The sequence below is a fragment of the Plutella xylostella genome, chromosome 24 (assembly GCF_932276165.1).
Source record: "Plutella xylostella chromosome 24, ilPluXylo3.1, whole genome shotgun sequence".
NCBI lineage: Eukaryota > Metazoa > Arthropoda > Insecta > Lepidoptera > Plutellidae > Plutella > Plutella xylostella.
The window spans coordinates 3,365,934-3,392,252 of NC_064004.1; the positions used below are offsets into that span (position 1 = coordinate 3,365,934).

General features: G+C 41.1%; 1 protein-coding gene across 1 annotated transcript in view; it reads right to left on the bottom strand.

Moving 5' to 3' along the window:
• Positions 1-1,215: 1,215 nt before the first annotated feature.
• The window catches only part of LOC105390122 (serine/threonine-protein kinase 10), a 40,535-nt gene continuing 15,431 nt past the window's right edge, over positions 1,216-26,319 (bottom strand). Inside the window, exons 9-31 of the mRNA XM_048629748.1 lie at positions 24,365-24,446; positions 23,144-23,220; positions 22,274-22,393; positions 21,476-21,955; positions 20,905-21,114; positions 20,263-20,361; positions 19,707-19,842; positions 19,016-19,119; positions 18,275-18,384; positions 17,794-17,922; positions 17,640-17,750; positions 17,390-17,485; positions 17,140-17,235; positions 16,838-17,086; positions 16,256-16,439; positions 15,360-15,517; positions 8,226-8,433; positions 7,714-7,917; positions 6,603-6,757; positions 6,186-6,357; positions 4,961-5,056; positions 4,384-4,527; positions 1,216-3,435 (exon numbers count right to left, since the gene is read on the bottom strand). Coding sequence (XP_048485705.1) covers positions 2,617-3,435; positions 4,384-4,527; positions 4,961-5,056; positions 6,186-6,357; positions 6,603-6,757; positions 7,714-7,917; positions 8,226-8,433; positions 15,360-15,517; positions 16,256-16,439; positions 16,838-17,086; positions 17,140-17,235; positions 17,390-17,485; positions 17,640-17,750; positions 17,794-17,922; positions 18,275-18,384; positions 19,016-19,119; positions 19,707-19,842; positions 20,263-20,361; positions 20,905-21,114; positions 21,476-21,955; positions 22,274-22,393; positions 23,144-23,220; positions 24,365-24,446 — 4,239 coding nt within the window. The 3' untranslated portion in view covers positions 1,216-2,616. The remainder of the gene's footprint in view (positions 3,436-4,383; positions 4,528-4,960; positions 5,057-6,185; positions 6,358-6,602; positions 6,758-7,713; positions 7,918-8,225; positions 8,434-15,359; positions 15,518-16,255; positions 16,440-16,837; positions 17,087-17,139; positions 17,236-17,389; positions 17,486-17,639; positions 17,751-17,793; positions 17,923-18,274; positions 18,385-19,015; positions 19,120-19,706; positions 19,843-20,262; positions 20,362-20,904; positions 21,115-21,475; positions 21,956-22,273; positions 22,394-23,143; positions 23,221-24,364; positions 24,447-26,319) is intronic.

Consider the following 26,319-nt stretch of genomic DNA (forward strand, 5'->3'; position numbering starts at 1 on the left):
CACTGAATCTCGATTATAATTATTCCTATGAACCTCCAAATTAGTTACTAGTAATATTATTTAGTAAACATAAAAAAAGCAGAAAGCAATTTTTCCACCCGTTGCCATATTGTTGCCTTGTTGCCAATAGAGAAAATAAACTACGATGTTGCCAGTCGTACGAAGTCGAAGACCCGTTCCCGTTTCCGGCATTTTTATTTCGTCGGATTTCATAACCCAATTAAATAAACAGAAAAAATAGTTTTACTAAGTCTTTTTTTTCACTGTCTATTATTTACGTAAAATTAGAGACAAGTAAAAATAAATACCGGCGTGAACTCGCATTTTACGCTTTCGCGGCGCGAGTGTAGCGCGGGCTTAAAGAATAAAATATTTAAAAATGAACGGATCGGTTTCCATAGGTACGTGATTTTATAAGGTCGTTGACACTCGTTGATATGTAGGTCACTGTGTCACGATAGGGTTGTTGGTACCCAGTTTTCGAGTAAAACTTTGGACGTTAATTACTCAAAAACGGTAACGTATTTTGAGATTCTGACTTCTTTCCCGGGCTTAGATATAACATGCTGCACATGCTGGTTTCGGCTTGATATACCCTTTTTGCAACACCCTGTATATTTGACGCAGATTTGACATAACAGGTTCTAAGACAGTGACTTAGCCGAGCAAACGGTAAGTAGTGTCTATTTTAGAGACTCATTGCAACTCGACTTAGTTCAGGTGAAGTCGTACTTGGCTAAGCATTAGTTTGAGCAAGTGCTAAGCAACGACTATTTATCTGGGCCATAGTGTTCCCGTAAATGTAATTTTTGCTAGCAAAATGTATAGTTTGACAGCGTGATAATTAAAATTTCTGCCTTTCAAAATAGCTACCATTATCTGACTGCCCAGTTTGCACCGGACGGAAGTTAAATGTCTGTTAAAGGCACACCGTACGCAACGGATGCATCGGATTCAGTATTCTTTGTATAGAAATTCACACAAGTGCGTCCACTTCATCGGCATTGTCGACTCCGTCGTTTTTGCATACATTTATGACAATCCGTTTGGTGCGATACGTACGATACCTTATACGTCAATTAATGCATTTTATTTAAACGATCCAAAAGGTTAAAGGGTAAAGAATGCAAATGTTAATAATGCTAATTATAATACTGTCAGTGTTATCCGGTTTTCTAATGATTATAATAATATTATGATTTTTTACATGGAGGCTACACTTTATCTCAAAATTCTCTAAGAAAAAAAATGGCGGCGTAACGAAGCCATAGACTTTTATTCTCCCTAGTCTTATTTTAGGAAGTATGCTTTATATAATGTAAACGAATCTAAAGGCACCAAATCGGTGTCACACATTTTGATATATAAAACATTTTGGGGCCTTCAGAATCGCTAACAATGAATAAACTTAACTAAAGCTAGCTAGATACATATATCTTAATAGCTATCAACAAATTTAATTAAAATTTATAAACTCATACGACTTAAATAGGCCTATGTTAGTAATAGGAAGCAAATATTAGTTTTCTGGCAAATCTTGGAAGTATTAAGTTATTAGTTAAGTATAATTTATCAATGGCAATTTTGTGACTAATATTAAATGCCTACATAAGAGGCTGTTTCTAATTTATTTAAGTATATTTAGTATGGCGAGGGCGGGTGAGTAGTTACGTCTATTTTGTTGAAGGCTTCTAAGCTTCGATAAAAAATACAAATCAACAATAAGAAGGATTGTAGCTGATACACATAATTATCATTTTAGATACTGTCAGAAATAAATTTATAATTATTTGACCCACAGGCTAGTAAACAATCTTGAGTATTTTTTGATACGATAAACTTGATCGCAGCAAATTAGACGAAATAACATGATATATAATTATAGTTTTGTTATCCGATTTCATACAAAGTTTAAATGTTTTATATATCTCAATATACTACGTTAGTATAATCAAATCAAATATTAATAATAACGCATGTAGGTATTATGTAATACATGTATACAGCACCCCTATTTACTATAAGCTATGGCCAAATAAGAACATTTAACTGTAGGCGTACCACGATAAAAGTTAATGGTGTAGGTAACCTAAGTATTGAATGTTTTAGGGTTTTAGGCATTATAGGTCTTTAATTTCAAATTCCTTATGCTAAGACCCTAATATATCACGCCTACTAAATAAGTTGTTTTTTTATTGTTTACGGCACTTCCCCTTTGTTATTTATAAGCAGGTTCCTAAAGACAACGAAACGCAAGGAAAAACGTTACACTTGTCCATAGCTTATGTTTTACTGTTATAGGTATTTAAATACCTAACTACTATCGGTGGCATAGCATCATTGTTTAAATACAACGTGACATTGACCTAATTAATTAGGAACTATATGTTAAAGTGTATAGAAACCTCAATAGTCATTAGCGATGTAAATATTCAACATATAATCGCGTAAGCGAATCAACTATCCTTATTATTAGCACGTAATTATCATAATCATGAGCGACCTACCTTTGACTCTTAAAAAACACATTAAAAATATCAATTAAAAAATCGCAACATTTTCAAATATCAACACTTACGCTACTTGAGTCCGCAAATTTTATATCAAAGTAACAAATCAAACGGCCGAATCATCACGGTTTTTAGAAGTTATAGACGCCCTAAGGTTAACAGTTGACAGCTGACTGATAGGAACATCAGGGGAGTCAGAATAGGAGTTCGAACCCCTGATAGGACCCCAGCGACTGAAGTATTTAGTTGTACCCTCGTCTTCGCTGCCGTCGCGAGAGTCCAGCGTACCGCAAGGACTTGTGCTACGCCCAGTGTTATAGTCCATCGACGGGAGGTCAATGACCACCGCCTCTAAGGCCCTGTCCTCTCTTAGGCTGTGCTGTGAGAGCGATCGCTTCATCGCCTCGTCGGTTTCCGTACGCATCAAGAGTTGCTCAGACATAGTCTGCCTGTTGAGTTTCGGCCCGCGTTTGACGTTTTCTCTCATTTTGACCGACCCGTTCGCTGACGCCTCGTCTCCATACGCCATAATCGGAGCATCTCGGCTGTACTCATTCGGTCCATTGAAGACGGAGAACCCAGATATCTTCTCCGAAACCAGTTTCAAGTTCGAAGTGCTGCCAAACTTCTGCGCTTTGGCGAGTTTCGTGCGTTTAGTCGTATTAGTCGCGGATTTCGTCTCTCTCAGCGGACTGACGCTGCCTCGTCTGTCCATGGTGGGGGTTTTAGTCGTGATGAGGTTGAGGCTGGTGCGAGAGCGAGACAGAGAGCCCATGAAGGAGGTCCGCTGCTGGTATGACGTCAGGACGTGGTGTAGAACGTTCTTGGGGAATGGTACGTCGAGGTAGACGCTTCTGTCTTCGATTTTGGTGCCGTACTTGTTCTCGTGATCGTCTAGATGTTTCTCGAAGGTGTTAAGCAGGCTCTGTTGTGGGACAACGGGGCTGGTTGGGATTAGTTCTCTTTGTGGGGGACGACACAAACAGTTAGCTAATCTAGGCCGGGTTACAATACCTACAGGGTTGCTTTTTGGAATGACCTAAAATGTTCCTATAAAAATAAAAGTTTACTCCTTCACCGTAGGGTAAGTATTAAAAGCATTATGGGGGCCATGCAACATTCTGTACAACATTGTAAATTCATTGAAAAGGTCAGAAGAATATACATATTTACATATAAATATCGACTTTTTAGTATTAGTACAGAAGGTCAAATAGAGAGTGACTAAAACTTAACTAAATTATTTCAGTTTTATCAAGAACTCGTGTCAAATTGATGAATTTTGCTTCTGAAGCCAATAATGTCAATTTTATTTATCAATAACTCCCTTTTAATTTCGTCCTCTATATGACCTTTTTCAATTCGTCCTCTATATGACCTTTTGTACAATCCAATTGTCCTGGTCCATGCAACACTGCCCCCTATCCCGCGCGATATAGATCGCATCCAGCGGCATGCTTTGGGAGAGGGCTACGTCTAGCAGTTAACAGCAGTTAACAGTTAACTGTCACCTTGGAGGTCAAATAGTCTCACCCACAAATTATGTGAAAATGAGTTAGGTATACCAAACGATTCAGAATCGATTACATGGTCTACAATGGACAATCATTCTAAGCCTTAATTTCGCCATAGTGGGTTAGAGCATAACCAGGGATTATTGGTTGACTTTTGACACATCTGCCAAGAATTTAATATGGAGATGACGTTACAATTGATGAACCAATCCCTGGTCGGTTAGATAACCGACTATGGAAAAATTGGGGCTAAGCCTCAAAACAAAATTTTGGTTGGACTAATTGACCTCCAATGCGACGGTGTGTCGGCCAAGGCCAAGGCCAAGGTCGTGATGTATTGTGATGATGACGTCACTGACCTGCTTCCTCTGGCCGAGCGTGGCGCGCCAGTCGCGCAGCTCCGCCGAGTAGCGCTCCTCCACCGCCTTCATCTTGTTGCTCTCGTGGTTCATGAGGGCTTTGCGCTTCTCGTTCTGGTATTGTTCCAGTTCGCGGAGTAACGCCTGTTGAATGGGGAACACATTGATAGAAACTTTTACTTATCAGACACAACAAATTACTATAAACATGGAGGATATCTTAAAAAGAGGCCCTATGTGTGAAATGTTATCCTTTATGACTGAAATACTCAGCAGGCTATGTAAATGTTTGCTCGGGGGTTCTCTAAATGATCGTACATAAATGAAGTGAATATTTTCATTATTATCTTCCGGTCGCACTCCTATTTTGCGGTTTCTGGTTAACTGTACCATTAATCCATATAATTATGACCTAAGAAGCTAACACATATACAACGCTATGCAGGAACTACGGATTACTACAATTTTTTACAGACGACTTTCTTTGAGACCTTTGTAATTTAAAAAGTCTGTGTCTTTTCTACCCGGATTATGTCACTCTATATAACTATGTGTACATAGTATATTATGTACTGACCTCGCCGGCTGCCTTGAGCTCCTCCCTCGCCTTGGCGTGTTTAGTGGCGAGCCGCTGCTGCTCCGCCTGGTAGCGGCGCTTCTCGTTCTCTTGGAACTGTGGAAGAAAGATAATGGTTAGATATTTAAATTAATAAAAACAGCATCAGATTTTTATGAGTCGTAATGGACAACATTTCAAAAAACTAAAGCTGCTATAAATCGAAAACCATTTCGAGATTTAGCTCTAAAGGCCACAAAAAAAATGTTTTTGTATTTTTTGGATGTATCATTTTCGAGAAAATCATAAAATAGTAAAAAAGTGCTGATGACGTCATGCATCAGGTGCGATGCATTTTGATGATCAAAGCCTATAGATTTAAAAACAAAGTAACTGTCACTTTCATTTTTGATTGACGTTGACGTTTTATCGTGACGTTGTTGTTTATTTGGGTCATTTTCATTAATTCTGTTCTGACACTTTCTGACTATTTTTTTTATTTATTATTAAGAGATGACCTCTATATAATATGTCCCAGAGCATGCCACCGCCTACACAGCTGAAAAAATGCTTCTGCTTATTTTTTTACATGATAAATACCTACTTTCCATCATTAGAAATATCAAGGTCATTTGAAAATGACCCATTTGTTGGTTGGCATGTAAACAAAGTTTAAATGTCACTTGTCAGTGTCATTTATGTTTTTTTTCGACTCAGGCAATAGACAAAAATAAAAATTGAGCCTAATATGTGACGTCACTTCCGGTTTTAAAATAATTAACTTTAAAGTTAAAAATAACATGAAAAAATTTATGTATATACAAAATAAAAAAATACGGGTCCACAAATTTTTTATAAACTTTCCGAATAACTAATAAAAATATAGGGTAAAGAAAATGAAATGTTGTCCATTGCGCCGGACTGTATTTTTGCAAGCTATAATATCATTTGAACTAAAATTCAGACGATTTAGCAATTTCTGGGACACATATTAAGACCCTTTGAAACCCGACAATGGCCAAAATCTCAAATACGATATTATTATATTTGAAGTAGTTTGGACAAAGGTACCTTTATAACTTTTCTCTGTAAGAAAGGAAAACCTCCTCTCCTCTCTCTTTATCGACCACCGCTATCAGGCTGATAAATTGATTCTTACTTACCATCATCACTGAGGTATCTCTTACATTCTACTCCTTCTAGCATCGCTCTTACACTCTTCTCCCTCTCTCTCTCTCTCTCTTACCTTCTTGAGTCTCTCTCTCTCGTCCTCGCTGGCGGCGGGCGCGGTGCTGATGCGCAGGCTCTCTCTGAACATCATCTCTCTGGCCTTCATCTCCGCTCGGATCCGCTTCGGTAGGGAACGCTTCTCTAGCGCTTGGCATTTCGCTAGCTCTTCTTCTTTGCGCGCGTTTTTCCTGTAGATAGAATTGTTGGTTATTATTAACGATAGTTAGTTGTAAGGTTTTTCCGTGGGAATTATGAGATAAAATTATTCCATGGAACACAAAAGACAGTGACATCTAGTGGTCTGCGTAATAACTATTTCAACGAATAACGCACTAGCGACCACGCACGACACGTGCGTAAGTATGTCCCTAGCTCTATATGGCACTAGCTCTCGTAGCGACATCTAGCGGACTCTCTACGTACTATTACCTACCTCTTGATCTGGTCCAGCTCCTTGTCGTGGCGCACCAGCATCTGGTGCCTCCGCAGCAGGAACTCGTCCTTCAGCTGCCTCTTGGCCAGCTGGTGGCGCTCGTGGATCTGCTTCTCCTCCAGCTCCCAGAGAGCTGACTCGCGCGTGCGCATTATCTGGCGGAGAGAGAGATAGACAGGTTAGTAAGGTATGTCGAACGTAAGGTCTTATAATATTTGCATATTTTCCAGTGAAACATAGAACTTGTTCTGTTAACCGACTTAGTATGTAAGCAGTCTGGGTTTCACATTCATAAAATAAACAAACATTTTTATTCGTAAAATGAGTACATTCATGACAAAGGCATAAAAAACGCAGCTAAAAACTACTCCCCATTCGGTAAAAAAGAGCTCTTATAGTATAGTGCTCTTACTACTGCTCTATTCAAATTGAAATCAATTTTATTATCTCCGCCATTTTGAATTTACATGTTTCAAAGTGCATATATAAGTAATTTCTGGATTTTGATTAAATTTTAACTGCTAAATTTCATTTGTGCAAAAACTATAGACGAAGAGACTGAGCGACTTGCTCGTTTATACAACCGTTGTAAATACTCCGAATTGACTCCGCTTCTAACAGCTTTCTGCTTTATACTAACAATTCAAGGAATTTTATCGTGTCCGCCATCTTCAATTTCCATTTTTGACAGTTCACATCCGCCATTTTGAATTCCCATTTTTAAACCTCGGACGTAAAAATACCCCTATCTCCGAAACTAATGAACCGATTTCCATGATTCTTTCACCTGATGCCTCTGCTGTAGATAACTAGATACTGCGTGTCGTGCAACGCGCGTCGTGCTCTGCTGCTCCGCCAGCGCACACACGAACAAATGACGACACAGCGACTCGCTCTATTAGCTATCTACCAATGTAAATGCTCTGAATTTGCTCAGCTTCTAAGAGTTTTCTGCATTAATCTATCAATTTGAAGGTCAGCCATCTTGAATTTCTATTTTTGAAAGTTCATATCCGCCATTTTGAATTCGCATTTTTGTATTTTAGTCTCATTTTCGCAAAAATAACGCTATTTAGTCAATAAAAATGAGAGTAAACCCTAGAATCCTCACCTGGTGTCGTTGTTGCAAGTATTGTGTATCATGCAGCGCCCGCCTGGCCCGTCTTGCGTCGTGCACGCGGCGCAGCACGTGCTGCTGCTGCTCGGCGAGCGCGGCCACGAATGCTCGCTCGCGCTCCGCGTGCTCGGCGTCGAGGCGCGCGCGCCGCGCACGGTAGGCCTCTTTGCGGCGCTCGCGTGATACTAGCTCCACTTCCTGTGGGGTGAAAAGGTACTTTTAGTATGGGATGTGACGTTTGATATAAATAAGATAGCAACTAGTATGGGTAAAGGCAAATAAAGTAATAACATACAAGGTGAAAGAAACGAGAACCACGATCAACCGAACATTCATTGTGACAGTCATATGATCATATGTCCAGGCCGTAGGCTGACGATGTAGCCACACCTTAAGCTCATGTTTAAGTGTGCCCCGGATGCCTTGCCGCGCGATCGGATTACGTTGGATTGCCTCCTTAATAACGGGTCTACACCTCTTAAGCACGTCATGACTCATAGACACACCTGCTTCAACAGCTTGAGCTCCTGCTTGAGCGTGTCGCGGAAGTGGCGCAGGTCGCGCTCGTGCTCGGTGCGCAGGCGCTTGCCGGCGGCTCGTAGTTCCGCCTCGAGCTGTTGCTCGGCTCGCTCGGCGGCCGCTCGCTGGGCGCGGGCTAGCGTGTCCAGGTCGGCTTCGTGTGCGCGGGTGAGCGAGGAGAGTTCCGCTTCGAATCTGTAAGTGAAATTTTTGATATTAAACTTAGTTTAAAAAGCACACTTAAAACGCATTTATAAGTCGAGTCATGTCTTATGTTATTTTTAAATTGGTTTTAACGTTTATGATCAAAATGATGGATATCAACCATCGATATTATTATGCGCTAGATTTGCGTTTGAATTCCGATCATGACATGTAGTTGAGGTTCGTAATATAGTAATTGAATCTTGGATCCTGCTGGAATCATGACGTAAACTTATTTACACTACTGAATGTTTAAAATAGGGTACCATCAAAAGAAATGTGATTATCTATAATCGTTTGCAATAGAATCCAACAATCATGTAAACAAATATGGCGGGCTGACATTGACAGCGTATTGTTTATGCCCATAGTGATGTCATAGTGTTCTAATTAGATTAAATATATAAGCCATAGACTATAAAATAAAACTGATTATACAAAAAATTATTTATTAAAACAAATTTAAATCTTCGTCTTCTTCATCATCACTATCAGAAGTGTCGCCGGTGACCTTAATTATAAATGGAACCACTGTGTCATCGCTTGCCGTGTCTAAAATGCCGTCGAGCTTTTTCATTTCTTCCTCTTCCTTTTTTCGTTTTGGTTAATTATATTAAGCTCTTGAAAATTATTTTTAATTGTATTCAAATAATATAAAATTAAAATAATTTATTAAATTAAAATTAAAAGATAACTTCAGATTACGAACAACACTAACTTTTCAATGACTTATAGAGTTCGATGAGTAAAAAATTAAGATGACAGCTTGTCAAATACTTCGAAATTTTTACGTTGCAAATGTTTTAACAAATTTAACTAATAAATACAAGTTAAATCGTGTTGAAGATAATGTGAAAACAATGGTGCGTTCGTTGAAATCAGACTATGTTCATAATTGATCGTCAAATGTATGAGATTACGGAGTAATCGTGACAATTTGGTTTGTTTACATGATTGTTGGATTCTATTGCAAACGACTATAATCACATTGTTTATAATCACATTGTTTGATTCAAGGAGTAAAGTATTGCTACCGCACTCGTTGAACGATGATTGGCTGATGATGAGAGCTTAGTGACTTTTAACGGTACTCGACTTATCTATCTTTATTACACAAAAAAACTATTAACCTTTCCTATGCCGAACGGCCGCGCACACATGTAACTGCCGTCTGCCGGCGCTTTTTGACAGTAGATAGCGCCCGCGCGGGAATTACATTTATATGAATATTTGGGTATTATTGTTTGGTACTCAATAATGTATCGATTGTAATTTATTGTCAGATAGCTAATGAACGTGTTAAAATGAATTTTATTGGTAATAATTGTTTTATTTGATTTCTATAGATCATTGATTTCAGATTTTTACTTGAAATTGCACCCATCACAGAAAAATACCTCTATTTCAATATAATTTTAGTTTCAATCCAGGTTTTTTTATATTTATTACTTGAAGAGATTATATAGCTATCAACTGATATCAATAAAATATAAACTCTAGAGGAAATATATTCATAATTTATAAATTGAAAACTGATTATAATTTGCTTCATTTCAAAAGACTCCATTTTCTGTACATGTGCATGTGTGCGTGACAAGAGCTTGCTCCAGTGCGCCGTGTGCCAGAGCTGTCCCAAATCAAGGGTGCTCACTTTTGATGAAATAAAACAATAATGATAATGTTTTTACAATGTTTAGTATTTTAGCATACTAAATTATATAAACTTAAACGTAACGTTACTTACTGAATCATATTTAGTTATTTGTTTACCTACTTTCCACAAATATGATACTATAAATATATACATATATAAATACATATATTTATTTATATAAATAGGACAGGTGATGACCCTCTCAGACTCATCTACACATCGATATCATTCTAAAGAGCCTAAACTTCACGTTCACTAGAGCGAAGATCCTAAAAAATAAAACACGCTGTATAACAACCCAACGCACTTCGTGTACACACACGAGCGGCGGCCATTTTGTTTGCGTATGTGTGTGTGTGAATTTTGGATGCACCTTGATAAATATAGATTTTCTCAAATATTTTGGCTATTTATTGAATAAACCGATATAAATATGTATTATCAATAAAATTATCTTTATAAATGAAATAAATCATTTATTGATGTTTTTACATAAAAGACTAGAAAACAGTTTAGAAAGTTACGCACCCGTCAGGCAATAATCCGGTACAATTTTAGATCGATAAAAACAAAATTTTTTGTAATTTTTTATTTTATTGATTTATCACTATACCTTCAAAATTGAATAAATAACAAGAAAACATAGTATTTACTTACATTTTTACGTTTTTTCCATACGAAATCACTATTTTATTACCAACAGTCGCGAGTACAAATACTGTTCAAGATACCAAAATTTGAATTTCGCGCTACAAGTAAACAAGTTAAGTTTTTGACTCAATGAATGATGTCGATGGTTGTTTCATTCATATAGAATAAATTACAGGTGATTTCATACTCTATTTCGTGCTAATTAATAACTAAAATCACAAAAATCGCGATGAAGTGCTCTTGGGACAGATCTGTCACTAGGCAGACAAGGGGGGTTGGGACAGATCTGGCACACGGCATTCTAGAGGTTAAAGGAGAACAGTCATAGAATACGTCCTTTGTCCAAGAGACAGCAAAACATTTACCATTTCAAATATTTGATTCTATCACAAAGTGTCTCGCGCGCACGCACACATGAGCGGTCGCCGAATTTGTTAATCGAGAATGTCCGCGAATACGCTTAAGTGTACTAATTGTAATATAGTAATATCGGAAGTTCTTGCTTTTATACGTGATCGGCATCATGTAGTCGATAATGAAAGTTTAATAAGAATATGTGAGACTGCATTTTCAGAAGAAGAAATAGATGAGGCGAAAAAGTTGTTATATGTATCCACTAAAACCACGAAGAAGTTGGTCTCCCGAAGAAAAAACAAGAAACAAAAAGACGTTGAAGATATGATAACAGTTTTCAAAACGATACCTTCTGAGCAAATACCATTGTTTGTGGCTTATGACCTCTGCAAGTTGCCGCCCGTTTGTTTTGATCACGTCGATGTCACGAAATTATTGAAGGACATATTAATTTTACGCCAAGAAATTGCTAATATCAAATGCAATTATGCCACTAACGAACAACTTGAAAACGTAAGAGCTAAAATTAATACAGATAAATCGAGCCATCTAACTAATTCAAATGTGAACAAGAAAAGAGGAGGGTACTTGTTAGATAGTGGTCCGTTTGGCCTGCCGCATATATCACAGCAACTGAGTGACGACGATGAGCCGCAACCGCCGCCGCCGCTGCGGCCGGAGGTGACTCATCCCTGTGACGACAGTACTAGCGACTCGCCACCACCACCGCTAGTGCCCACATATCGCCCTCTCGTTCACACTCACACTGGAGGCGAGGCTGTTAAACCGGTCTCGCTCGCACCCGTTAACTCGACCTTGCTAGGCAACAATGATGAGTTCGAGGGTTGTGATAACGGGCATAAACAGCTGACTATGGCGGAAATAGTAAACAAAGGCGAATGGAAGGAAAGTAAGCCGGATGAAAAATGGGTTTTGGTCCAAAGAACGAAACCAAAATCAAATCGTTTCGAAGGAATGACCGGGAAAGCCATTTCTAACACATCATTTAAGGCCGCTGAGATAAAAATTCCATTGTTTATTTCTAATGTAAACAAAGAGACAACTGAAAAGGATATATGCGAGTACATAGGAGAAAAAGCGAATATAGCTGTGCATCTAGAAAAAATCAATATGAAGACTGAAAGGCCATATAATGCGTTTAAATTATTTGTACCTAAACATAAAATAAGTACTTTTCTGGACGACAAACTGTGGCCCGAGGGAATAACATTCAGGCGTTTTGTCCATTTCAGAAGGGAAAAAGAGGCTACTGGGAGTAGTTTTGTAAATGAAGACCCCAAACAAAATTAAACATGGACAGTAACTTAAAAAATATACGCTTGTCTAGTTTTAATTGTAAAAATGTTATTCGTTCCGTTGATTGCATTCGAAGACTCTGCACTATTGCTGACGTTATTGCACTTCAAGAGACATGGCTCTTACCACATGATGTGCCCTTTCTCGGTAGCATAGATGATGACTTTGCATACGTGGGCAAGTCCGCCGTCGACACATCTGCTGGGATCCTCCGGGGGAGGCCGTATGGTGGAGTAGCGCTTCTATGGAGGAAATCGGCGTTCCCGACGGTATCAGTGCTGCAGTGTAATAGTGACCGGCTCGTTGCCATTAGAATAGAACACGCACAGCGTTCTATGTTGGTGTTCTCGGTGTATATGCCTACGGATGCGATTAATAACATAATTGAGTTTACTGAGTGCATAAGTGAAATCATTGCGATAAGTGATAACAGTAATGTTGAATCAGTGTTCGTACTGGGTGACTTCAACGCGCATCCGGGTGAGCGCTTCGCTAAAGAGTTGTTATCGGTGTGCGGGACCCAGTCCTGGTCGTGTGTGGACATGGAGCTTCTTCCGAAGGACACATACACTTTTGAGAGTACCGCCAACGGAGCTCTGCGTTGGCTAGACCACTGTGTGGTGAGTAGCGCGGCTCGGCCTACTGTTATTAAAGCTTCTGTTTTGTATGGTATTTATTTGTCGGATCACATCCCATTGTTAATAGAATGCAATATTAATTTAATTATACCTAAAGTAATAGACAAAACTTTCACTTGTAATTCAGTAAAATGGGGTGAAAGAAGTAGTGATCAAATTAATGAATATTCCAGCTTCTGTCATTCTAAATTAAGGTTGATAGATTTTTGTGACGTTTTTCGCGACTGCGCACATAAAAAGTGTAATAATCACGACCATTTCTTGGAATTAGATACTATGTATACTCGTATAGTGAATATTTTAAAGGAAGGTGCTGAGCGCACTTATTTATGTAAAAATAGACGTAAAAATCGTCGCAAGTACATTACGGGCTGGAATAAGTATGTACGTGACGCTCACAGAGAGGCTCGACTGTGTTACCAAACATGGTTGTCGTATGGTAAACCTTGTAGTGGCTATATTTATAATAAAATGTGTGAGACAAGAAAAATATTTAAAAAGAGGCTTAAATATTGTCAGGACAATCAGCAGCAGATAAAAATGGATATCTTGGCCAAGCATCACACTGAAAAGAAATTCAGTACATTCTGGAAAGCTACAAATAAATTAAATCCGAGGTCGAGCCCCCCCGTGAGCGTGGCGGGCGTGCATGAACCGACTGATATTGCTAACGCATTTCGGCTTCATTTCAAGGTCGAATCACCGCTTACTGTGCCGGTGGGCGATGCTGAGGCCAACACTGACTGGGATGTCTCTAATATCTACACGGCTCGTGATATTGCGACTATTATAAATAAGATGGAAAGGGGTAAATCCCCCGGGCATGATGGCCTCAGTATCGAGCACCTAAAGTATGCGGGGGTTCACCTACCACGAGTACTGGCTTTGTTTTTTAATTTGTGTATTAGTCACTGTTATTTGCCGGATGGCCTTATGTATACGGTGGTAGTTCCGATTATTAAAAACAAGACAGGCGATGCCTCCGACATTTCCAACTACAGGCCAATTTCCTTGGCCACCGTCATAGCTAAGGTCCTGGACAGTCTGCTTGATAAACAACTAGCAAAACACCTCGAGCTGCACGACGCCCAGTTCGGCTTCAGGCCTGGGCTGTCAACGGAGAGTGCTATACTGTGCCTCAAGCAGACTGTACAGTACTATACTAAGAGAAGGACGCCAATTTTTGCCTGTTTTTTGGATCTGTCGAAGGCATTTGACCTTGTAAATTATAATATTCTGTGGAATAAATTAGAGAAAGAAACTACTTTACCACCTGAGACACTGTCGATACTTAGGTATTGGTATAGTAGTCAGCGTAATACTGTGAAATGGGTTAGCTCGCAATCCGATGTGTACCGGCTGGAGTGCGGGGTGAGACAGGGGGGGCTGAGCTCGCCCCGCCTCTTCAACTTTTATATAAATAAGCTAATCGTTGAGCTCAGCAGCGCCAATATCGGATGTCATGTTGACGGAGTCTGCATCAATAACATCAGTTATTCTGATGATATGGTGCTGCTGAGCCCATCGATTGAAGCTCTGAATAGACTGATCAGTATCTGCGAGTCATATGCGGCGGCTCAGGGGCTCAAATATAACGTTACAAAGAGCGAGTTCATGGTCTTCAGGGCGGGAGGCATGGAATATGACAGTATTCCGTGTGTCTCGCTCTGCGGATCATCCTTGCGCAGAGTTACCCAGTTTAAATATTTGGGCCACTGGGTGACGGATGACCTCAAAGATAACTGTGACATTGAACGGGAGCGTAGGTCGCTGGCTGTCCGCTGCAACATGTTAGCCCGTAGGTTTGCACGGTGTACGAAGCCAGTTAAAGTAACGCTGTTTAAAGCTTACTGTCAATCATTCTACACCTGCAGCCTATGGGTGGACTTTACCCAGCGGACATACAGCGACCTGCGTGTCCAGTATAATAATGCACTGAGGGTTCTGTTGGGGCTGCCGTGGCGATGTAGTGCTTCGGGGATGTTTATGGAAGCAAGTATAAATTGTTTTGCCGCCATCATTAGGAACAGATGTGCATCTCTGATGGCTCGCATCCGCTGCAGTACCAACAGCATCCTCAGTGTCTTTGCTGATCGATGGGACTCTCCATTGACTCAGAGATGGATGCGGTTACACACCAATTAATATATTCTTGTTGTATATATATGCCTACTAACACTAGATGTAAGAACATTGTATTACTAACTACTATGGACTTCTTGTCTGATAATAAATAAATAATAATAATAATAATAAAAGTTAGCTCGGTTGGACCCTTAACACCCTCTATATCTCTCCCTCACCTCTTATCCTGCTGCTCCCTTAGCTGCTGCTCCTTGGCGTTGAGGTCCTGGAACTGCTTCTGCTCCAGCTTCTGCAGCATCTTGATCTCCCGCAGCTCCTGCTTGCGCAGCGCGTGGTCGTCCCACATGCGGCCGTTTTCGTCGTCGTCCCATATCACCTGCGTGTCAAATGTGATGATTAGGATTTTGAAATGTGTGTGTGTGAAGTGTGATGGTTAGGATTTAGGGTTCGTTGTAACGATTGGGCTACGCTTAAAAATCTAGCACTAACAATAATATTTCAGAAGTCGACTTCTGTTTTAGCGTGTCGGTGACAAATTTTGACAGTTGACACGACACTCAGGGAGGCTCATATTTTATTTTTAGATTTCAGCACTACTTTACTTTTGTTACAATATGTTATACATTCTTGAAAGTAGGAATCACATATTTGTGTTTTGTATGAATATATGATATTGTTTGTTACGGCACACTAGTACGCTAGCTGATAAGCAGAGCAGCTAATACACGCACTGAGCACTAGATGGCGCCACTCTCGGAATATCACGTCATGAACAGCCAATCAGAGCCAGCCTTCATCACGACATATTCACGGGGACCAATAAGAAGACGCCAACACGATGTCCGCCTGCCTACGTCATTGAAGAAGCCTGTAGAACCTCACACGCGCAACTAACACTCACACATTCGAATCCGCCTCTCACCTAACTGTCACTGTACATTTAAAACATTGTAAATAATTAATAAAATCAAAGTCTACACGCAAGAAAGTTGTCGCCTACATCATTTCCACAACCACCAACTGGAGAGCCTATGAACGCAGCCCTAAGCCCCAACATTGTTGTTATATGAATGTTAAATAAAAATGCGTATAACAGCATTATCTCCGTACTAACCTTAGACGTGGTAGTAGTAATAACGACGCCATCGATCTCAAACTTCCTGGTGCGTTTCCTCGTCTTCTTCTTGAGGTTCGCTAAGTGGATGTCCTCCTTGGACCTCAGCCGGCCTTCTTGAGTCTTTCTTCTGAGCACCACCTGCCCGTCGCCGTTCTCTAGCGGCTGTCCGTCGGTGTTTATTCTACGGGTGAGAGAGTTGTTGAGTTATGACTTGTTAAAATTAATATAACTATGAAAAGTTCCTGGGTCAGATTCAGAAATAATTTAATTGATGCTTGCCTCCGTTTTTTTCAATCAAAGACCCCTTTTTAATAGAGTTTTGTATATTAGTTATTGGATTACAAGTGTAGGGACCTAGGATTTCTAGACATACTTTGTGCATTGGGCTGGTTTTTGCAAACTTTTTAGCTTGCTACACGTGCGAAAGCAGACAGTTATTGTCTGCAATTTACCTAGCGCCTCCATTGAGGGCGTGTCTGGAGTCGGTGGGCGTGGAGGGCGCGCCGGGCGAGGGGGCGCGTCCGGAGCGACACGACTCTACTGACACTAACTGTCTGTATATGACGCTACGACACTCACCTAGCGCCTCCATTGAGGGCGTGTCTGGAGTCGGTGGGCGTGGAGGGCGCGCCGGGCGAGGGCGCGCTGGGGGAGGGGGCGCGTCCGGAGCGACACGACTCTACTGACACACTGTCTGACACTAACTGTATGTACATGACACGGCACTCACCTAGCGCCTCCATTGAGGGCGTGTCTGGAGTCGGTGGGCGTGGAGGGCGCGCCGGGCGAGGGCGCGCTGGGGGAGGGGGCGCGTCCGGAGCGACACGACTCTACTGACACACTGTCTGACACTAACTGTATGTACATGACGCGGCACTCACCTAGCGCCTTCATTGAGGGCGTGTCTGGAGTCGGTGGGCGTGGAGGGCGCGCCGGGCGAGGGCGCCTCTACTGACACACTGTCTGACACTAACAGTCTGTATATGACGGTATAACACATGATGCGACACTCACCTAGTGCCTCCATTGAGGGCGTGTCTGGAGTCGGTGGGCGTGGAGGGCGTGCCGAGCGACACGATTCTACTGACACACTGTCTGACACTACCTGTATGTATATGACGCGACACTCACCTAGCGCCTCCATTGAGGGCGTGTCTGGAGTCGGTGGGCGTGGAGGGCGCGCCGGGCGAGGGCGCCTCTACTGACACACTGTCTGACACTAACAGTCTGTATATGACGGTATAACACATGATGCGACACTCACCTAGTGCCTCCATTGAGGGCGTGTCTGGAGTCGGTGGGCGTGGAGGGCGCGCCGAGCGACACGATTCTACTGACACACTGTCTGACACTACCTGTATGTATATGACGCGACACTCACCTAGCGCCTCCATTGAGGGCGTGTCTGGAGTCGGTGGGCGTGGAGGGCGCGCCGGGCGAGGGCGCGCTGGGGGAGGGGGCGCGGCCCGAGCGACACGACTCTTCTGACACACTGTCTGACACTAACTGTCTGTATATGACGCTACGACACTCACCTAGCGCCTCCATTGAGGGCGTGTCTGGAGTCGGTGGGCGTGGAGGGCGCGCCGGGCGAGGGCGCGCTGGGGGAGGGGGCGCGGCCCGAGCGACACGACTCTACTGACACACTGTCTGATGCTGACCGTCTGTGGAATAACATTTAACAATTTAACAGTGTACTATTAGATTTAAGTTAAAAGAAATTTTGGGCTCCGTGAAGATTCCGGGACAAAGAGTAGCCGATATGTTAATCCAGGGTATCACCTACCTGTGTGCGAAATTGCCTCTAAATCGGTTCAGTAATTTTTACGTGAAAGAGTAACAAACATTCTCACAATCTCTCCCATTTATAATATTAGTAGGATTCATTCAAAGAGCATTCCAGACTATGACTATGTGATTTCCACTGGGGGAAACCATTATCAGCTGCCAAAGATGATTATGTATGACCCTTTCTGCCTTCATCATCACCTCCATTTTACTCGTAACTGTACTGACCTGCCATCGCTGTGCGAGTCGCCCACGCAGATGTGAGTCGCGGCCGAGTCACGCACGCGCACTTGCTCCGTGCCGCAACCGACTGTTACTACGGAGACGTGAGATGTGTCCTGGAGACGAAAATAAATATGGTTATAAAGAGGGGTAAGTATAAAGTGGGGCTAACATTCACAATCAAAATAGTAGAAGTCGACTTCTGCAAGCTCCCCTAATAATGTCGATGACAAAAACTAGAGCGAGATTAGGGTTTGACACCGTGGTGAAAGGATTAACCAGTCAGATTAGCGTCTGAAGTTGTGCAACAATAGATTTATATAAAATCCTTTCACCACGGTCACAAGCCCAAATTGCAGTTATACTATTCGCTATTTTGCTACTACTTGCTAAAAGAAGAACAATAGTTCTACTGTACACATAGGACACATCGAAAGATCGTCACTACATCTCATAAGCTTGTAGACCTTGGATGAGGTTGTTTTATAGTCTAGCCTAGTACAGGTTTGATAGTTTACAGAAAAAATCCAAATCGGGCATCGAACCCGGCACCTTCTACACAGCAGCGAGGGTCACTAACCACTACACCACTAGTCGGTAGACTCACCAAGTTGACGCCGGCGCTGTCGTCGAACACGCCCGAGTCGCCGGTGGCGCACGAGCTCAGGATCAACACTTCGCTGTTGTCGAGACCCTTGCATAGCAGCCACGGTCACTAACCACTACACCACTCGGTCATAGACTCACCAGGTTGACGCCGGCGCTGTCGTCGAACACGCCCGAGTCGCCGGTGGCGCACGAGCTCAGGATCAACACTTCGCTGCTGTCGAGACGCTTGCCGCGGGTGCGCTCTGTAATAAAACAATACGTGTGTTTAGAAATTAGACTTTGACATAGACGCCATCTTACAGACAATATCACTAAGAGGTTTCTTTGCAGGCCGCTTAAGCAAATCCTCGTTAAATATGACTGTCCTTGGAGGGTAGTGTAACTGTCTGATGGTTAAATGACGGCAATTTGTACTTATTGCGGCTAGCTGTAATGTGTTATAGCACGATGTTGGACTTGCGTATTTTCTCTTCACTGTTACCTGTAGGTAGTCTTTGATATCCCTACGCACGATCTATAGCTTGATTTGGAAACTAACGCGTGTCACGGATAGATGTCGCCATAAAGTCATATAGATTCTATTATACAGCGTGTATGGTATAGTAAACCGACAGGAGGTTCTTTCCGGACCGATCAGCTTTGGTTCTAATACTTTTGAAATTTATTTTGCAACACCCTGTATAGTTACCGGTGTAGGAGGCGGTGTCGAGCGAGTCGAGCGAGGAGGGCGCGAGGCAGTCCTCGTCCGAGGACGACGCCGGCGCCACCACCACCACCTCGTCGCGGTGGATATTGTTACTGCGCTAGGTGGGACACCCTGTATAGTTACCGGTGTAGGAGGCGGTGTCGAGCGAGTCGAGCGAGGAGGGCGCGAGGCAGTCCTCGTCCGAGGACGACGCCGGCGCCACCACCACCACCTCGTCGCGGAGCGAGCCGGTGGATATCGTCACGGCGCTCGGGGGTAGCTGTGAAGAGAATAATAATTAATATCAACTGTTATGTTTTAGATTGCGGTCTTCTTAACGTGTCGATGACAAAAACTAGAGTTGGACTAGCATTTGTAACCGTGGTGAAAGGATTAGATAGTCATATTAGTTGTAAGCACAGTTAATAAGTGGCTAGGCGAGGCAAACCAGACAACTGGCACAGCTAACGTGGAACACGCCTACTGACCACTGGACCTACCTTAGCGTGGAATGAGGAAGCCTTAGGACAGAATGACCCTAAAGCCGACATATTACAGGCTGATGATGAGTATGATGATCATCGTTACGCAATGGCACGGTCTCTAACAAAACACCCTCGTGTGTGGGAAGAAGACGACTATATATGCAAACGTCGCATTTCGAATTAAACTGAATAAATGAATAAATAAATGTATTTACCGGTTGGGCGTTCACGAGAACTGGTGGATGTGTTGTAGTAAGCGTCACATGTCCGACAGGTTGCGCTGCTAGCGAGTTCGGCTCCACTTCTTGACCGACCTGCAACAAAACATGAGGATTACGGTTTGCTTTCAAATATAATACTGTTGTTAAATACTTTAAAAAAAACATAGGTTATGCGTTATGCGTGATGGTTGCCATTATCCCGCATTGTAGGTAGGTATTTCACGCGTTAATACGCGTCCCCATAGCGTGCTGGCATTGTGCTAGTACGGGGCGCATTTATGACGTGACGGAGTTTTGTATCGTGCTCACTCTCATCCCGTAGCCCCAAGAGCGAGCGCGACGGAGAACTTTTGTCACGTCTTAATAGCAACCCGTGCTACAGGGCCGTATTACGTGTCCATCTAAAACTACACAATAGATGCAATTTATAACGAATTAAATACTAATATACGTTACATACTATAAGTAACAAAGACATAGACAATTAAACACACAGATTAAAATTTAAATAATGTACATGCCCTCAATTTCTAGACCTGAAAAAGGTCACTAAGTAAAAGTGCTTTGTATTTATTTAACATTTGTACACACTTAGTGTATGCAATAAATATTTTAAACTCTATTATTGATCCTCACCTCAATAACAGAAGACGTGCTCTCCCTAACCTCCACCACTAGCGGCGCGGCGGCCACACTCGCCACTGGTGTCACCGCCGTCACCGACGCTGGCGTGACGGGCGTGACCAGCGTCGCGGTGACGGGCGTGACGGGGGTGAGAGGGGTGACGGGGGGAGGCGGCGCGGGGGGCTTTTGTGGTGAAGGCGGCGACGGCTCCGGTTGACTAGGCTGTAAATACATAATGTCGAGACATTGGCGAGACTTATTAAAAACAAGTTGGGGTTTGTGCGAAAACATGACTGACTATCGGATTATGGCTCGCTGGCGAAATGATATTCTTATTATTTATCGACTTGTTATCATGAAATTATGTCTATCATATCCCCAAGGTCTAAACTGCCTGCCTAAGCTTGGACCATTTTCCCACCACGCTGGTCCACTGCGAGCACATCTAGATGTGGTGGGTAAACACATCTAGATGTGCTAAATCTAGATATGTAGGTTTCCTCACGATGTTTTACTTCACCGTAAGAGCGATGGTATACATTGTACTTAAATTCAGAAAAGAACTCATTGGTACTTGACTTACCATAACGGCCCTCACTTCAATCTTTTCCCTGGACTGACTCTTCTCTATCCTCTTCTCTCTTCTTTCCTCCCTCCTTTCTTCTCTTTTCTCCTCTCTCCTTTCTTCTCTTTTATCTTCTCTCCTTTCCTCTCTCTTCTCTTCTCTTCTTTCCTCTCTCCGCTTCTCCAGTTGTCTATCTATCCAATCTTCTCTCCTATCTTCCAAGTTTTCTATCCTTTCTTCTTTCCTCTTCTCCCTCTTGCTGTCAACTTCTACGACATTATTGACTTCTAATCGCGTATCTTCTATTTCTATCTCTGGTTTTGGAATGAGTTTCTCCGTTCGTTCTTCGGAGCTCCTTCTAGAAGGCTCTGGCTGCTTCTGCGGCTCGGGGGTGGGTATTCGGTCTGCTTTAGGCTGTGCCACGCCGTTCTGTTCCGTCTCCTTCTTGGCTGGTGGCGGTTCGGTCTTCTCTTCTTGCTTTTCTGGTTCCCGATTCTGCTGCAATGTTAAATTTAGGTTAATTTTCGACTAAGGAAACTATTTAGTTTTATCACTTGTTGCACATGAAAACCTAAAAGATTTCATGGTGCGGTTTCCACAGTTCCTAATATGTTTTTCATAATACATCATAATATGAACATCGTTTTACTACCTGCAATATATCAAACTATTAAGTTTCTATACCTCGTTCCCTATGGTATGAAGTCCCGTATAAAAAGGGATTGTAAGTTATGCCGTATAGTAAGAGTCTTGTCCGGGGACTTTTAATGTGAAACAATTTCAAGCTATCACTTCTCAAAGACCACTAGATCATACCTGCACAGCGATGGGCTGCGGCGGCGGCGGCGCGGGCTGCTTGCGCGGCGCGGGCCGCGCGGGGGACGCAGGGGGCGAGGCGGGCGGCGGCGGCGCCGGGCCCTTCTCTTTCTTCGGCGCCTGGGGGTAATTTTTTAATTTATAATAATATCTTTATTAAGTAAAACACATTACACAGTTACTAATAACTAAACTATACTAAGGTTAAAGTAGATGTCTCATAAAAGTTATTGCTTAGCCTCCACTGCCGAACTAGGTAAAAACCTGTATTTCAGCAAGTAGCGCCTCACCCACCAAAAATGACAAAAATAGCCATAGAGAAAGGCAAAACTAGATATATATTACATGTCGATACATATTTACATGTAGTTTGACGGTGTAGCACAATAGAAAAGGTTTTGAGGAAACTCCAGAACTTATTTTCTTTCTTTACCATTTAAATTATGTATGTGCAAAATTCTGCACTAGAGACTGGCGGATAGATATAATTTTGGTTCAGACAGGTTCCAGCGTGGTGGAAAAGCTTATGAACGAAGTTTGAACCAACAGATCACATTCACAAAGGTTTAATCAAATCCGCCTTGATTCGCGAACAAAATTAACTAGAAATTTTGAAAGAGCAGTGGTAACTCAGTCCGGTAAGCGTCCACTTCTCACGCCAGAGATGCAGGTTTGAATCCGCCGAGATTCTGACATGTGTTCTTTCGAATTTATATGTAGATTTAGCACATCTAAGTAAACCCACCAACCAGCAGTAGACCAGCGTGGTGGAAAATGGACCAAGCTGATTTATATAACTTCTAGGTAAATCAATACTCGTAGGGTCTAACAACATACACGATATAATACATATAATGGGCATGTACTCACGGGCACTTTCCTGTCAGCGGCGGCGGTCTCGTCGTCGTGCGGTCGCTTGGCCGCGCCCGCCGGCTCCCCTTCCGACACTGCAAACAAACGCCACATGTTACACACGTTGCCATTGTTTAGTGGTAAATACCATAAAAATATGTAGGAGCGTTAGATTAGATAACCGAGCACTACTAAACATCTTCACCTGTCATGATAAGAATGCTTTCACCACAATGGCAACTGGCAAACCCCAGTTCATCTCTTGTGTTTGTTACCGACACGTTAACAAGATAAAGTATTCGGTCCAACCAGCTAGAGAGATTTCTACGCATTGCGTTTATTTGGTGGCAATCGAGAATTGGTAGCTTTCGTAGGTTTACAACTTATAGGTTACTAGCTGTCCCCGCGCGCTTCGCTTCGCCTTAAAAAGTTTTCCCGTGGGAATTCCGGGATAAAAAGTATCCTATGTTCTTTCCCAGGGTCTAGACCGTATGTATACCAAATTTCATTCAAATCCGTTCAGTAGTTTTGGCGTAAAAGAGTAACAGACAGACAGACAGACAGACAGACACAGTTACTTTCGCATTTATAATATTAGTTAGGATCTAAAGTTTTTACATTTTGGTGAAGATATAAATGATAAATAGTACTTAATTCAATTAATACAAACCTAATCTCAACACATCGTCTCGTTTGAAGTTAACAGAATATATGTTTACCAACTTCCCGTAATGTCTATGAGCACAGAAGTAAGCGTGCATTTTTATAATCACACTTTTTACACTACAATTTAATTAATTATTAAAGTTTTTACCACACACGTTACCACACACGTGAACAAAATTGTTACAACTGAGAAGTTACTCTATAATAAAATGGTCTTACATCAATTTCGAATAACATAAACAGGACGTTGTATTTATATTTGTCAGATATGTTATGATACTTTTTAGCCATTGAGATAACAGCTACATTTTGTCTCATAAAGAAAACATTCAAAACAGCATCCTTAACAATATGAAGCGGTTGTAGCTAAAAACATTCCGCTTCTTACAAAAGGGGCGGAATTCAAACCAAACAGCAGTAAAAAAACTTTAGACAAGAGCTTAATTACAAATTGGCGCCTTCAAATTCACCATTTTTTACGAAATAATCCTCAAACAGCTAAATATCCACTCTAACCACCCGTCTACGCTCCGCCTACACAGACACACAGTACAAACGTATAACCCCACTCACTTTTGACATCGGGCGTGTCGGCCGACCGCACCGACGTGGAGTCATCTTCCATCTCCATATGCATCTGGGAGCTGCGATGTTCCTGTACACAACAATATATACTTTAGTACCTAGTCTACGTCATAAAGTGCTTTTTTCAGTGGAGCCTAATTTGCAGTGTCCTTAATTTGGGAATTAATGAAGAATGGAGTTCTGTAGGTGTCGAATTGTTATGAAATACACTAGTTACTCTAAATTACTAGTAAATAGCGTTGCTCCACTATGATTGTTACATGAACTACCAAAGCTACGTCTAAAAATAAACCAAACAAATAAATATCAACTATAACTATTATATTACTATGAACTAAAATGCTATAAATAAATAAAATTAAAATACTATAATTGTTATATTAATATGTTAGTGTCACCTGGTAGTAAATAGTCATATAAGCACGCTTTCATCAAATCATCAATATGAAAAAGCTTTACACAGGAAACACCACTAAAATAATATATTTATGAACCATAATATCACATTCATATAATATACCTAATGCAAGAGTATAAATATGTAAGTAAATATAAAATGTCTTATGGATAATATATGAATAAGATCTCTGATAAATCTCATGCATCTCATAAACGAATTTTGATGAATGGACAACATTTCATTTTCTTTACCCTATATTTTTATTAGCTATTCGGAAAGTTTATAGAAAATTAGTGGACCCGTATTTTTTTATTTTGTATATACATTAATTTTTGCGTGTTATTTTTAACTTTAAAGTTAATTATTTTAAAACCGGAAGTGACGTCACATATAAGGCTCAATTTTTATTTTTGTCTATTTCCTGAGTCTCGAAAAAAAACATAAATGACAATGACAAGTGACATTTAAACTTTGTTTACATGCCAACCAACAAATGGGTCATTTTCAAATGACATTGATATTCCTGATGATGGAAAGTAGGTACTTATCATGTAAAAAATAAGCAGAAGCATTTTTTCAGCTGTGTAGGCGGTGGCATGCTCTGGGACATATTATATAGAGGTCATCTCTTAATAATAAATAAAACAATAGTCAGAAAGTGTCAGAACAGAATTAATGACAAAACTGACTTTTACGGCGATTCCTTCACAGTGACGGCCGTACTGCTCTGGAATGCTCTTCCTGAGGAAATAAGACGTGCACCTTCTGTGGCTTCCTTCAAAGAAGGGGTCAAAAGGCACTACCTAAAGTCTCTGCCTTAGTTGAATATATTATTGCTGTATATCATGTATCATTCTGTGTAGGTATATGTATATAGTATTATATGGGTATATATATATATTGTATTTATTTTGTTGCTTTATTTGTTTATTTAGTATATGTAGTGTTTATGTAGTGTATTATACTCTTGCACCACAACTACCTCTAATCCTATTTTTTAATTTATATAACTCTCTTCCATCCAAAGGTTGTCTGGTAGAGATTGCTATAAGCAATAAGGCCGCCTTTTTGTACTGTTGTTATTTTTAAGTTTTATTTTGTATTGATTCTGTTTTTTTTGGTGCAAATAAAGAGGATTGTATTGTATTGTAATGAAAATGACCCAAATAAACAACAACGTCACGATAAAACGTCAAATTCAATCAAAAATGAAAGTGACAGTTACTTTGTTTTTAAATCTATAGGCTTTGATCATCAAAATGCATCGCACCTGATGCATGACGTCATCAGCACTTTTTTACTATTTTATGATTTTCTCGAAAATGATACATCCAAAAAATACAAAAACTTTTTTTTTGTGGCCTTTAGAGCTAAATCTCGAAATGGTTTTCGATTTATAGCAGCTTTAGTTTTTTGAAATGTTGTCCATTGTAGGTCGTCCTGGTATATTCATCTGTCCCTCAGAATAAATAATACCCTCTGTCTTACCCTCAACTTCATAGAACTTATTTTAAATTTACAACAGGCTTAAAATTTACATTGA